Here is a 13,189-nt window from a genome sequence, read left to right on the forward strand (position 1 = left end):
CTAGCACACCAAGGCCAATATCAACGTCTGGTTGGGAAGCTCATCTATCTATCCCACACTAGACCTGACATTGCCTACGCCGTCGGAGTCGTGAGTCAGTTCATGCATCGACCACAGAAGGATCACTATGAAGCCGCATTGAGAATAGTTAAGTACCTCAAGGGAACAGTTGGACATGGAATAATGTTCAAGAAGAATGAACTCCGAGGAGTACATGGATACACGGATGCTGATTGGGTAAGCAACCCGGTTGACAGAAGATCTACAGCGGGCTATTTTACATTTGTTAAAGGTAATTTAGTCACTTGGAGAAGCAAGAAACAAAAAGTAGTAGCATTATCCAGCGCCGGAGCAGAATTCAGAGGGATCAAAAGTGGGCTAATGGAAATATTGTGGCTAAGAAGACTAATGAAGGAGATTGGACTCATTTTAGAAAAGAGTCAACTCTTCTGTGATAACAAAGCAGCCATCAGCATATCCGAAAATCCAGTACAGCACGATAGGACAAAACATGTCGAAGTCGATAGACACTTCATCAAGGAAAACATTGAAAGTGGAGCAGTAGAGCTACCCTTTGTTCGATCTGAAGATCAACTGGCTGATATTCTCACTAAGGCTGTTAACTCGAGAAGTCTCATGAATGTGTTGTGCAAGTTGAGTTTAGGAGATCCCACCACTCAACTTGAGGGGGAGTGTTAAACAAGGGAAGATGGAAGAGGATCAATCACAATGATACTCCAGAAATAGTTGAACACAATTAAAATAGTTGAACACAATTAGAGGGATAGATTGATAGCATTAAATTAGATTGATACTATTGATAATATTCCATACATGTACCTTGTGTAATACCTATAAAAGGGGGCAGTCTATGTAGAACAAAATCATCAAGGAATACTCAATAAACACTTCTATTCTCCTCTATTTTCCTAACTATGTCCGATATACATTTGAAGACAGAGAAGATTAGCATTGCTCCTGCGAGAAGATGACACACATAAATCGGTCTAGTTTGCCCAATTTTTTTTTAAGTTTTTCGCACAGCTGATTTTCTAATCAACTTTCTTTCATCTAAGATTATTGATAATCTCTCACATAATGAAAAAAATAATCACCAAAAACCGTACTACACTTCCTTGAAAACTTTTGTGTGTCTTTGTTACCCCTACACTACGACCTCTCCATCTTTAAATTGCATTGGCTATTTCGCTTCACAGAAAGGCTACAAAGCCTTGTTGCCACATGGAAAAGTGATCATAACTAGAGATATTATTTTTGATTTGTCTGTTTTCCTTTCAAATTTAGTTGCATATTTATTGTCCCACTCCTTTCTCACCACTATCTCTATGGGTATTCATCTTATGAGTCTGATCCAGCTACTAAGCGTTCCATCACATAGTTACTAAAGGTAAAGCATGTATTTTCAAACCCAAATCATTCTCTCTTCTATTTTTTCTTTCTATGTTGCACATATCGTGGAGACACTTCAATTCCTATTTGGAAGGCAACCACGTTAGCTGAAATTTATGCTCTTCCCATTAAGAATAAGACTTGGATTATCAGTAGTTTACAACCACACAAAAATCTGATAGGTTGTGTTGGGGTTTGAAGCCCCTTGCACAGCGGAAGACATGCATAAACAAATAAATCATGCATACAGATCTATTTGACCGATTATGGGATTAATTGATTCACATGTTAAACAATCAAAAAAGCATGCTAGAACGCACATAAATCATGTAAAAGGAATTAAAACCTAAAACATGAATTTCCTATGGATTAGAATTACCGATCTGATTCTCCAAAGAATCGTCGATTGCTTGCGGCTTCTCCACGTGATGTTCTTCGTACTCAACCACGAACCTTCTAATCTGTATCCCGAACTCAGAATCTGACCTTTGGGTGGGCAAAGCTTGTCAGAATCGAAAGGACTTAACTAGGCAGAAGACTGAACTTCAGTTCCGTGAAACTGAAAATTTCGTCCACTCCCTGGAGAGAGGGAGCACGAATTTTTATAATAAAAATCAATTAATTTAGTCTTCTATCTAGTCTCCTTTATATAGAGTTATGATGGGCCAGATTAGGGATCCATGGAGGTTGGACTTTTACTAATTAAATTGAGCCCCAATTTAATACAAGTCCAATAGAATATTATTATCATCCACTATATTATAATAATATTGACTACCCGTCCAATCCCAAATTACGAGTAATCTGGCCCTTACCTCTTTAATTTATTATTTCCCGTGTTTAAAATATAAATATCCATTAATTAATTTAAGCCTGCTATTTGACTTTAATTAATTAATATCTTTTTCCAAGAGTTGTCTAGTTCAAAATCTTTATTTATTATTCTGGAATAAATTCCAACCAGCCGGGTTTATGAATAATAAAACCTTTTTCGAACACCTCTTGAGGATATTATCAAACTGGACTCACCCAGCACACGATTCATTGCAATAACAATACTAGCACCTCTAGACATTAATCACCACTACCCAAGATATCAGGATTCTTGGATTGCGAAAAATCTGCACCATTTGATAAATCAAAGTAGTGCATAATCAATATCGTATGTTCAATGTTATATCAAAAATGATTAAGAAATAACAATCACCGAGACCTCGTCTTTCAGTAAATAGCAAGAAAGACTTATCTCAACTGTTAGATCCTTCAGTGCTATACCACACTAGTGTCGTTTATTTCCTAAGGTAAGGAAACATGCGGACTGACACTGCAACCTTTCACGATAGGTAGCCAAAGCCTATCTAGGTTGTGAAATTCTATTTCTCTTCTACAAAGGACCGACTGCGTCACCTTCTGTGAACGTCGTTCACGACCAGTCTACTATGCAGAAGAATTAGACTTATTTGCTTCTTATACATTTAAATGTTTGAGAAACATCTTATAAATGCATAAGCAAACACCAATGCGATAAAATTAATTCTTCTCGCCTTGGGTTAAAAGTGGATTGTAGAGTTTATTGTATACAAGCAATTCTATTCGTGCAACATGCTCGAAATATGCTTTTCAGTATACCAATCCTAACAATCTCCCACTTATACTCAAAATCATGCTTTCGAGTATACCCACTGCCAAAATTCTCCCACTTATACTCTAAGCAGGTCTCGAACCATGATACATCGAACTACCATACTTTTCACCTCATGTGTAAATCATGTTACCATATAGGCATTTTGTAAAAAAAATTCTGCCTGGTTGTTCTCTGATGATATCTTGGTACCCATAATGTCCCGCTGCGCACTTTTCCTTCATTAATTTCATACTTCCGCTATATGTGATTGTTTAGCTTCATCAGCTCGTGTTTCCCTTGAGTTAGACATATGACTAAACTAATTATAGTTGGGGTAGTTCCTTCTGTGGTCCAACCTGTGGTTAAGAAAATCACGAAATTTGGCCAAGAGTTTACCCAAGCTTAACTCAGCCTTGCGCTTCATCCCCTGCGGATCCAAGACTTTGAGAATGGGGAAGTAGTCGGTGATATTGGGAGCAAATAAGGAGAAAAAATCTTCCATGATCTTCATCAACTCCATGGCGGTATCCGGGGAGGTGATGGAGAAGATGGTGGTGAGCAAGAGGTTGAGGTTGGCCATGAATACCGCATCGTGGATGTTGACCACATCCCCTCGGTCGCAGTGGCCCTCGACGTGATCCACTAGCTTCTGCAGCATCTCCTGGCGGAGGGCCTCGCTTTCTTCGAGGCACCGTTCCGAGAACAGAATCTCCTTGCACATCTTGCGCTTGTCGCGCCACTCCTTCCCGGCCGGACCGAAGAAAATACAAAACTTGCTGAAGCCGCCTACATCCATCGCATGGGGGACGGTCCGACCGGAGAAGACCTGGCCGTGGCGTTGGAGGAGCTCCATGGCCATCTCCGGTGTGGACGCCACCACCGTGTACACGCTGGCTATGCGGATCGACATCAGAGGGCCGTACGTTTTCGCCAGCTGTCTCAGTGTTTCGGTCTGATTTTTACCTAGTTGGTGAATGTTTCCGATGATCGGGAGGGGTCTGGGTCCCGGAGGGAGCCGTTTCCGTGGCCCCTGGAGGTATACAAACCACCTTAAACCCAACAACATTACACCCATCACAACACCAATCAAAACGCAATCCATTTTCTACTGCTTTTTCTTCTCCCTTGCAACCTTGTATGCTAATATGCCTCCTTTTATAACCCAATTCAACTAATACTAATATTTTTATATTTTAATATAATGCTAGTATACTAAAATCAAAATATACAATATGGGACCTGGAATTAATTAATGATCATATGGTATATATATATATGTATAGCAAATTTACGATATTGATTTCATTTTATCATAAGAAATAAACGTGGAATATAGGACTTCTTTTTTCTCAAGTAGACAAATTAAAAAAATAACAAAATACTCGGAGTATTATTGAGTAGAGGAGGTTGTGGACCAAATTAGTAAAAATTAATACATTTAAGGCTAAAATATTGATTGGTCCTTTATCGTATATGTAATCAAGAATGCTTGCATGATGTTTTAATTTTATAACTATTTCAATTTCCCTTTGGGGATAGACTAAATAATAAAATACTAACGTGGCGGGAGAAATTGGAGGTGTATTATCCACTAATGTAAATGCTCTTACAAATTTTTGAAATGCGTTGACTCCTTTTGTAGAATTTTAAAAAAATTTGTCACATTTAGGGACATGATTTTCTAAATACGATTACTTACACATTTTGAGAATACGTAACTCTTTCTGTAGAAGTAAAAAAATGTCACATTTAGGGACATGATTTTCTAAATACGATTACTTCAAGAATTTTGCCCAAAATTTATAAATCAAGATATATTGATTTCACTTCATCAAAAGAAAGACACTTGGGTTGGTACAATGCTGTTTTGTGAAATAAATTACCATTGAGTGGAGGCTGTGGACCAAATTAGTGAATATAATGTAGTTAATTAACAAGGAACTTTGTCACTCACATGTCTTGTCCAATACGGCAAAATCGACAACTATTAATTATTAGACGAAAATATTTGTTGATACTAACTAAATTAGTGAATGTAATGTAGTTAATTAATAAGGAATTTTGTAACTCACATGCCCTATCCTATACGGCAAAATCGGCAACTATTAATTATCAGACGAAAATATTTGTTGATATACTATCCAAATTAGTGAATGTAATGGAGTTAATTAACAAGAAATTTTGTCACCCATGCCTTTTCCTTTACGGAAAAATCGGCATACTACTAATTATCTGGCGGAAATATTTGTTGATACTATATTCACCCTTCATCCTATACAAGTATCGCCATATTTTTTTGTCCTTCCATAGAAATGGTATATATCCATTAATAATAATCCTTTTTTTTAATTTTCTTTTAGAGTGAACTACATAAATGGTACTTGATCTTTCACTTTCGCACATAAATGGTACGTGATCTTTATTTTATATCGTTTTTGGTACCATATAACAAAAATAACTCTGGGTACCAAACATGTGATTTTTTAGTTATGGATGATATTTTTGGAAATTTTAATTAAATAGTACCAAACATGTGATTTTTTTCTTCCTTTCTTATTTCTTTTTTCCTTCTTTAGTTTCTTCATTTTCTTCTTTCTTTTTAGTATTTTACCTTCCTTTCTTCTTACTTTTTTTCCTTAGTTTATGTTTCCTCTTTTTACTTTTCTCTTCTTTTTCTTCTTTCTTTTTAGTGTTTTATACATACATCTAATTGCATTCATAATATAAATCAAGAAAAAAATACCTAATTAAATTAATTATTTAAAGTAATTAAATCAATTGAATTATTTATATTAAATTATTTCATACTCATTTTAGGTTTGAAACACCTAACTAAAAATATTCAAATTTTTACCATTATGAATATAATTAACAATTTTAAATTTTTACGAAGACTATATTGATTAGTTATTAATTTAAACTTCCTAGCCCGTTTGTCCATTATTATAGGTGGGTTAGATAGACCACAGGGAATTCATGTTATTGGAAAAAAATAATAAATTCATGGGCTGAATAATAAAAATAAATTTCCTAGCCTGTTTGTCCATACTATATTTTTTCGTAAGTAATATATAATTATATTATAATCCAAAATTGTCAAAGTATTAGATGCAAGTGGTACCATGATAAAGATTCGAATCGATTAGATATATATGCATCACATCAATGAGGAGTAATGACAAATTAATTCGACCTAACTTCAAATTCCTCCACCTACCCAACTAATTTTCCTAACACTGAATTTAGAGTAAAACAAAGTAAATCAATTAGTAATATAATTCTTATAATCTCAACACAAATATAGGGAGTAATTAAATTGAATTTAGTGTTTCTGGTATTAAATGATCATTTGAAGGACATGAAAAATGAAGTTAGGTATATCAGTTATTTTTCACTTTTCACCTGTCCAAAAACCGCATGTGACACGCGACTGAGCAGAGCCGCTTCCAGCTCCTTCCCCAGGGGCGCCGCCCCTAGCATAACCATCCTGATCGACCTTAGGTCGAAGTTATCCACCAGCGGAATTATTAGTAACATAGATGTTTCATATTTTTATTAGTGTGATGGTTGAATTTGTCGCAGAATTATTTCACCTATGAAACATAAATCAATTATGTCTTCAACTAGTCTTTTCAAGTGATGTTTCAAAACTAATAACGATGATTTTTATATTTCTACGGCTGAGGGCTATATTTTGTTTATTTATGTGGCTAGCCAGGGCCATATGGGCTATATGTATATATATATCTTTGGATTGGACCGGCCAGACCCGACCCAATATCTTGTTGGCCCATAATCTATATGGTCAGATCAGTTAATTATATATGTAAAAGAAATTAATTAATTTTGTCACTGTATATATATACCTCTTTATGGCTTCATTCAGGTACGATTCTTCATTGTAGTTGAATGCATCATCAAACCCCAATATGTTCTTCAAAAGGTCAACATTGAACAAAGTAATATATATCAATAAATTACCTCTAAAAAATATAAAGTAATTACAGCCCCAAATAGAAAATTGCTGCTTCAGTATGAAGATAATTGCTGAGGTTATTTTTATTAATATTTTTTATTAAAGATAATGCTTATTGAATATTTTAAACCTTGAATTAGAGTTGACTTTTGACTGTATGGTTATTTATGTTAATTATTACTATTATGTTCCATATTCATTTAATCACCAACAAATTATGCAAATTCAAATTGAAAAAAGAAGTTGGTGAATGGATTTTTATAAATTAATTTAAAAGAGTAATTAAAAGACATTATGTTGTGATCCTGCGCTTCCAACGACATAACACCTAAATAGCTTAGCAAATTGGCCAACAAGCTAACCTACAACTCCTGATGCAGCCGATATAAAGACGATTCACCCTTTTTTGGAGAGCAAATCTCGTAAAATCCAACATATGCAGTGATACCGGCCATACGTGCTTGATGTGATGCGGTTCTTGTCAAACTTTTCGTCTTAATTTGATGTCGAAAGTTGATTTGACACGTGGTCCATCCTTTCGTGTAGGTATCGGGAGTAAAAAAAATGTGGTGATCGAGCAAGACCCGGAGGACGGAAGACGGCTGTCCCGGGGCTGCCCGGCACTCGGCACGGCTGCCCGGCGCGAGTCCGTCCCGGCACGACTCTTGTGATGTCCGAAATCGTGTTCTTATTTTATTCTAGCATCGAACTCGTTGTAAAAACGCTTTTGGACTTTTATTTGTAGAAAGAACCTCTCAACTAGCTATTAGTTCTTCAATGCTAAAAGAACTTCATTCAGCTGACGACATGATACTTACTTTAAACATATCACTCGATCACAACGCGAGGTAAAAGAGATTAGATACAAATAACAACACTAAAGAGTCAATTTTCCACAAGTTAGAAAAAAAAAGTGGGTGTTACATCCATAGAAGGGATTTATAATAAATGTGATGTATATTAAATTCAACCCGGCCTACTTTTATTTTTCTTTTGTTTCTTGAACTTTGTTTATAGTTTGGCGTTTTTATATATTAAATTAAGTGAAAGATATGCATTAAAATCCCACTAGTCACGAATAAATATATTATTTTTATACGGTTAATTTTTACCGTGAATTATCCAAGTTTATACATTCAAAATATTATTCTCGATTCTCACATAAAATGTGATTTTAACATTAATCCATGAACACAGATAAAGTGATGTAATTATGTTATGACTATGAAAAAAAAATACACTAGAACATTTAGTGTCTTAATACCTTCATAAATAACTTTATAGCGCCTAAATTAACACTTTATTAAGCCATGACGTGTAGTTTCTTCATAGCCTCCAATAAATATAGTATAAATTCTCAATTGATCCTTGATTAACACTCTCCTTTTCATTAGTCATTGCATATCTGCTATTCTTTCTACATCGTTGGGTCGAAGACTTGAAGCACAACGACAGAAGCTTGATTCTGGCCGTATTCATTGGCCGGCGGTGGGGTCGGTCGGCCCCCCTCGACCCCAATCGCCGTTCATTCCTAGATCTGGTTATATGTCTTGGCCATATTAAAATACTAATTTTGTTAATAATTAATGGTTAATTAATCTCATTTTGACTTGATGAATGAGTTAAATATGGATTGACTTGATTAACATGTTAAATATGAATTGAAATATATAGGTTAGGACCAGAAGCGAAGACACTTAATAGATTATTATTCTATAGGATAAAATATGTTTTTTAATATACGAGCCTAATTTTAGATTTTAAAATAAAAGTACTCTACCTAATTGACAAAATCTATTAATGTATAAGACAAAATATGTTTTTTTTAATATACGAGCCTAATTTTGGACTTTAAAATACAAGTACTCTACTAATTGTTAATGTATAGGATAAAAATGTTTTTGTTAATATAGGAGCCTAATTTTAGACTTTAAAATACAAGTACTCTATCTAATTGACAAAATTTATTAATGTATAGGACAAAATATGTTTTTTTAATATACAAGCCTAATGTTAGACTTTAAAATACAAGTACTCTACCTAATGGACAAAATCTTTAAACTGTGGATCAAAATATCTTTTTAAATAAATATGAGTGATAAAATTTAAACTTTAGTCAAACTAAATAAATAATAAGTCTAATATTGTGTCGCATTTTTACGAAAAATTGAAAGTATTGAAACAACTTTACAAATGTTGTGCGTGAATTAGTCAAATGTAGTGAACTTAATACCTAATGACCTATAAATACAATAAATTTTGCCAGCCATAACCTAAAGTCATTAAAGAAATACAAACTGAGACTCGTTCAGTTTCCCTTATATGGCCTGGTGGGCCCACGTAATTGGATCTTTTTTCAAGTGTTCAGTGTTGGAGAATTGCGGCTGGTTAGGGGCTTTAGGTGTTAATATTTGTTTTTTAATTAAATGGTTGCTGAAGAAAATACCCCCGCCTATTATTGAGAAGAAGGAATATTTTTTTAGTCCACGAACTTTGTCAATGTATCATTTTAGATCCGTGAACTTTAAAAATATCATTTGAAGTCTGTCAACTATGAGCTAATATCAATCGAAATATTTTTTTACTATTTTCAAGTTTTTTGGATGAAAATACCCTCAATACCGGGTACATATTTTTAATAAACTTATCACATACCCATATTTTTTTATACATATTTTTACTACTCCCTCCGTCCCTGAAATTTTGTCACATTTCATTTTCTGCACTCGTTTTGAACAAATGATACTTCCTCCGTCCGCAAAATGTTGTCCATGTTTGACTCGGCACTTGTTTTGAAAAATGTAAAGAAAAGTGAGTGAAAGAAGTTAGTGGAATGTAGGTCCCATATTTATATATTGAATTTATAATAGAATGTGAGTGTAATGAGTTAGTGGAATATGAGAACCATTTACCAAAAAAGTAAAATAATAGCAAAGCGGACAACATCACGGACGGGCCAAAATGGAAAAACTGGAAAACGTTTCACGGACGGAGGGAGTAATAAATAATTAATGAAGAAAGGGTAAAGTAAGATAGAGAATAATGTAGATAAGACTCTCTTCTACGTTATTCTCTCTCTTACTTTATCATATGTCCACTTTAGCTATTTATTATCATTTACAAAAACCATATGAGTATGTGATAGGTTAATTAAAAATATGATTGAGGGTATTTTCATTCAAAAAACTTGAAAATAGTAAAAAAGTGATATTAACTCACAGTTGACGGACCTCATATTATATTTTTAAAGTTCACGGATCTAAAATAATATAAAAAAAAGATGTCCCTCCATAGAATATTAGAGCTCCCTATGATTCTCACCTAACAGAGGCGCCGCTACTACACACAACCCAAAACTTCTACTCCATTAGCCAAGGGCTTTTCTAGGGATTTTCAAATATAAAACAATGAAGCTGATCACCAGAATTCCACCAGAATTAACGGTAAAATGGGTGAGGAAATTAGCAACAAGCAAGTGATACTCAACAACTATGTCAAAACATCTATGAAAGAATCCGATATGTCGCTGAGAACTTCCAAAATTCAGATCAAAATTCCCAGCGGTTGCGACGATGCCGTTTTGGTGAAGAATCTCTACTTATCCATCGATCCTTTTATTCTTGGCCTCATGAAGAATCAGGAGCTCGATTCACCTTCTTTCACGCGGGATTCTTTAAGTTTAGTTTTTTTAAGTTAAATTTTTCTTGTTGAAATTAATTTTTCTTCTGGTTGGAATAGAATTTTTTATACATGTCTTGATTTAAATTGGGGCCCTTAATTTTTTATTTTATTAAAAAAATAGACTTATAATACAATATTGTGTAGATGATCTCATTGGAATATAACAATAGTATTTTTTTGTTTGATGAATAGTTTGAGATTTTGGGGAGAAAAATATAAACTGTATCTTTCTATTGATAAAATGTTTGTTATGTCTTTTTGATGTTTCTGCAGAGGTCTTGTTTGATGAATAGTTTGAGATTTTGGGGAAAGAAATAAAAAATGTTATCTTTCCATTGATGCAATGTTGGTTGCATCTTTTTTGTGTTTGTTGACCTTTTTCTGGTGACAGCCTATTTATGGATTTGGAGAGTCGAAAGTACTGGATTCGTCTCATCCAATTTCAAGACGGGCGAGCTAGTTTGGGGGTTTACTGACTGGGAGGAGTATAGCCTTATTAAAGATCCAGACCAATTGTTTAAGGTTCAAGATAAAGATTTGCCCCTCTCTTATTATACAGGGATTCTTGGTGAGTTTCTCGAGCCCCTTGTGATTATCGACTTCAAATTTCACGCTTGATTCTTGCTTCCTAGTGATATTTGTCTGATCTAGAACTAGTTGTTTGTGATTCTGCAGAAGTTATGTATGCAGTTAAACTGTTAACGAAAACGAGCTGTTGATGAACTATATAAGCTTGAATTAATAGATTGGGAAATGCTGGATTTGTAACGTTTATCTTGATAGTTTCTGAAAAACAGCAATAGGAGATGTACGAACTTGAGACTGAAAATCAACGTGTTTCGCGTTATCATTTTAGGCATGCCTACCATGGCAGCTTATGTTGGGTTTTTCAAGTTTTGCTCTCCCAAAAAGGGTCTACTGCATCCGGAGCTGTTGGTCAGCTCGTTGGTCAGTTTGCAAAGATCGCAGGGTGTTACGTTGTTGGGAGTGCGGGGAACAAAGAAAAGGTCAGAATCTAATGGCTTATCGAAAACTTATTAGATTGTTGGCTAGATTGGTTGTCGATTTATGTGCTATTTTTCTTCTGTGGCAAGTTTATGTTTCACATTTGATGAACAAGTCGGCTTTTGGATTGATGAAGGTCGATCTCTTGAAGAACAAATTCGGGTTTGACGAAGCATTCAACTACAAAGAAGAGCAAGACTATAATGCAGCGTTGAAGAGGTTCTATCATTGCTATAAAAATGTGTATACTTATTTAACATTGAAGAATAGTTAGTAATTTAACACACAATACACATATTTATGTTCTTATATAACAAAAGAATCCGTTTGTATTCAACACAAATTTCATAAAAACTAGCAAAAAACTGCGAAGTTTGGTAAATCAGCTGAGAAAACCACCAAGTATGGATCAGTTCACAATCATCCCACGACTGTGGATAACAAATCCAAATATATAATTTTTTTGGTTAGTTTTTTGAAAGAATTTGACCAAATTTTATAGTTTTTTCGGCAATTTATCGTTATGTAGATAATACTCACAAATTTGTGTTGTTGTTAATTAGGTACTTCCCCGATGGCATCGACATCTACTTTGACAACGTGGGAGGGAAGATGCTCGAAGCGGTGCTAAACAACATGAGACTCAACGGTCGTGTTGCGCTTTGTGGGATGATCTCTCAATACAACAGCCTTGAGCAGCCAGAAGGCGTCCACAACTTGATTAACGCAATAGTAAAATGGGTCCGTATGGAAGGATTTTTCACTAGCGACCACTACCATCTCTACCCCAAGTTCCTGGAGATGGTAGTGCTTCTAATCAAGGAAGAGAAGATCACATACGTTGAAGACATAGCCGAAGGCATTGGAAGCGCGCATGGGGCTCTCTTTGGCTTATACTCCGGTCGCAACGTAGGGAAGCTGTTGGTGGTGGTTGCTCGTGAGTAATTCTGTTTTTACCATCGGAAACAAGGAAGGACTTAAATAAGGCTATAATCATGAATTATAAATATATGAACATGAATTTGATGTATTGTTATTAATTTAAACAGGTAGCACCTCCAATCCTCCATTTCTTATTTATCTCTTCCCTTCACTATTCATGGCTCTCATTATTTCATTTTCTATTTAATATATTTATTATAAAACTTAGTCAAAATACGAAATTTCTGAATTTTAACTTCCATAGACGTCTCTGGTAGGGATGTCAATCGGGTCGGCCCAGCGGGTTTCAGGCCAACCTTGCCCGAGTTATGGGTCACTCGGGTGCGGGCTAATCAAGTAGTGGTTTTTTTCAGGTTATAAAAGTTCAACCCTAATCCTAAAAACTCGGGTTTCGGGCTAGCCCAACGGGTTAATCGGTTTGCTACCGATAAATTTAACATGTGATCAATCAAATAATGTTGAAAATTAGTTATATTTATAAAATGTAAAACATTTAATAATATTGAATTTGAGATATATGCTTAAATTCAAACATAAACACGATTAAATAC

At 34.7% G+C, this 13,189-nt stretch overlaps 1 protein-coding gene, 1 non-coding gene and 1 pseudogene across 2 annotated transcripts; 2 read left to right on the forward strand and 1 right to left on the reverse strand.

Annotated features, from left to right (window-relative positions):
• The first annotated feature begins 921 nt into the window (after nucleotides 1–921).
• LOC121769622 lies at nucleotides 922–1,025 on the forward strand. Its single transcript, XR_006043643.1, has one exon. It is a non-coding gene; the product is annotated as a U6 spliceosomal RNA (small nuclear RNA).
• Nucleotides 1,026–3,353: 2,328 nt separating this feature from the next.
• Nucleotides 3,354–4,136, reverse strand: LOC121766991 (ferruginol synthase 1-like). Its single transcript, XM_042163211.1, has one exon. It carries the CDS (start codon nucleotides 4,134–4,136, stop codon nucleotides 3,354–3,356), a length of 783 nt encoding a protein of 260 aa, XP_042019145.1.
• Nucleotides 4,137–10,367: 6,231 nt separating this feature from the next.
• On the forward strand, nucleotides 10,368–12,792 carry LOC121767836 (annotated as a pseudogene).
• Nucleotides 12,793–13,189: the final 397 nt, after the last annotated feature.

This window comes from Salvia splendens, chromosome 15 (assembly GCF_004379255.2).
Source record: "Salvia splendens isolate huo1 chromosome 15, SspV2, whole genome shotgun sequence".
Lineage (NCBI taxonomy): Eukaryota > Viridiplantae > Streptophyta > Magnoliopsida > Lamiales > Lamiaceae > Salvia > Salvia splendens.

What these genes read in the sequence shown, in the direction of transcription:
- LOC121766991 (XM_042163211.1), bottom strand. Translation starts at nt 4,136, where the DNA reads ATGGATTGCGTTTTGATTGGTGTTGTGATGGGTGTAATGTTGTTGGGT.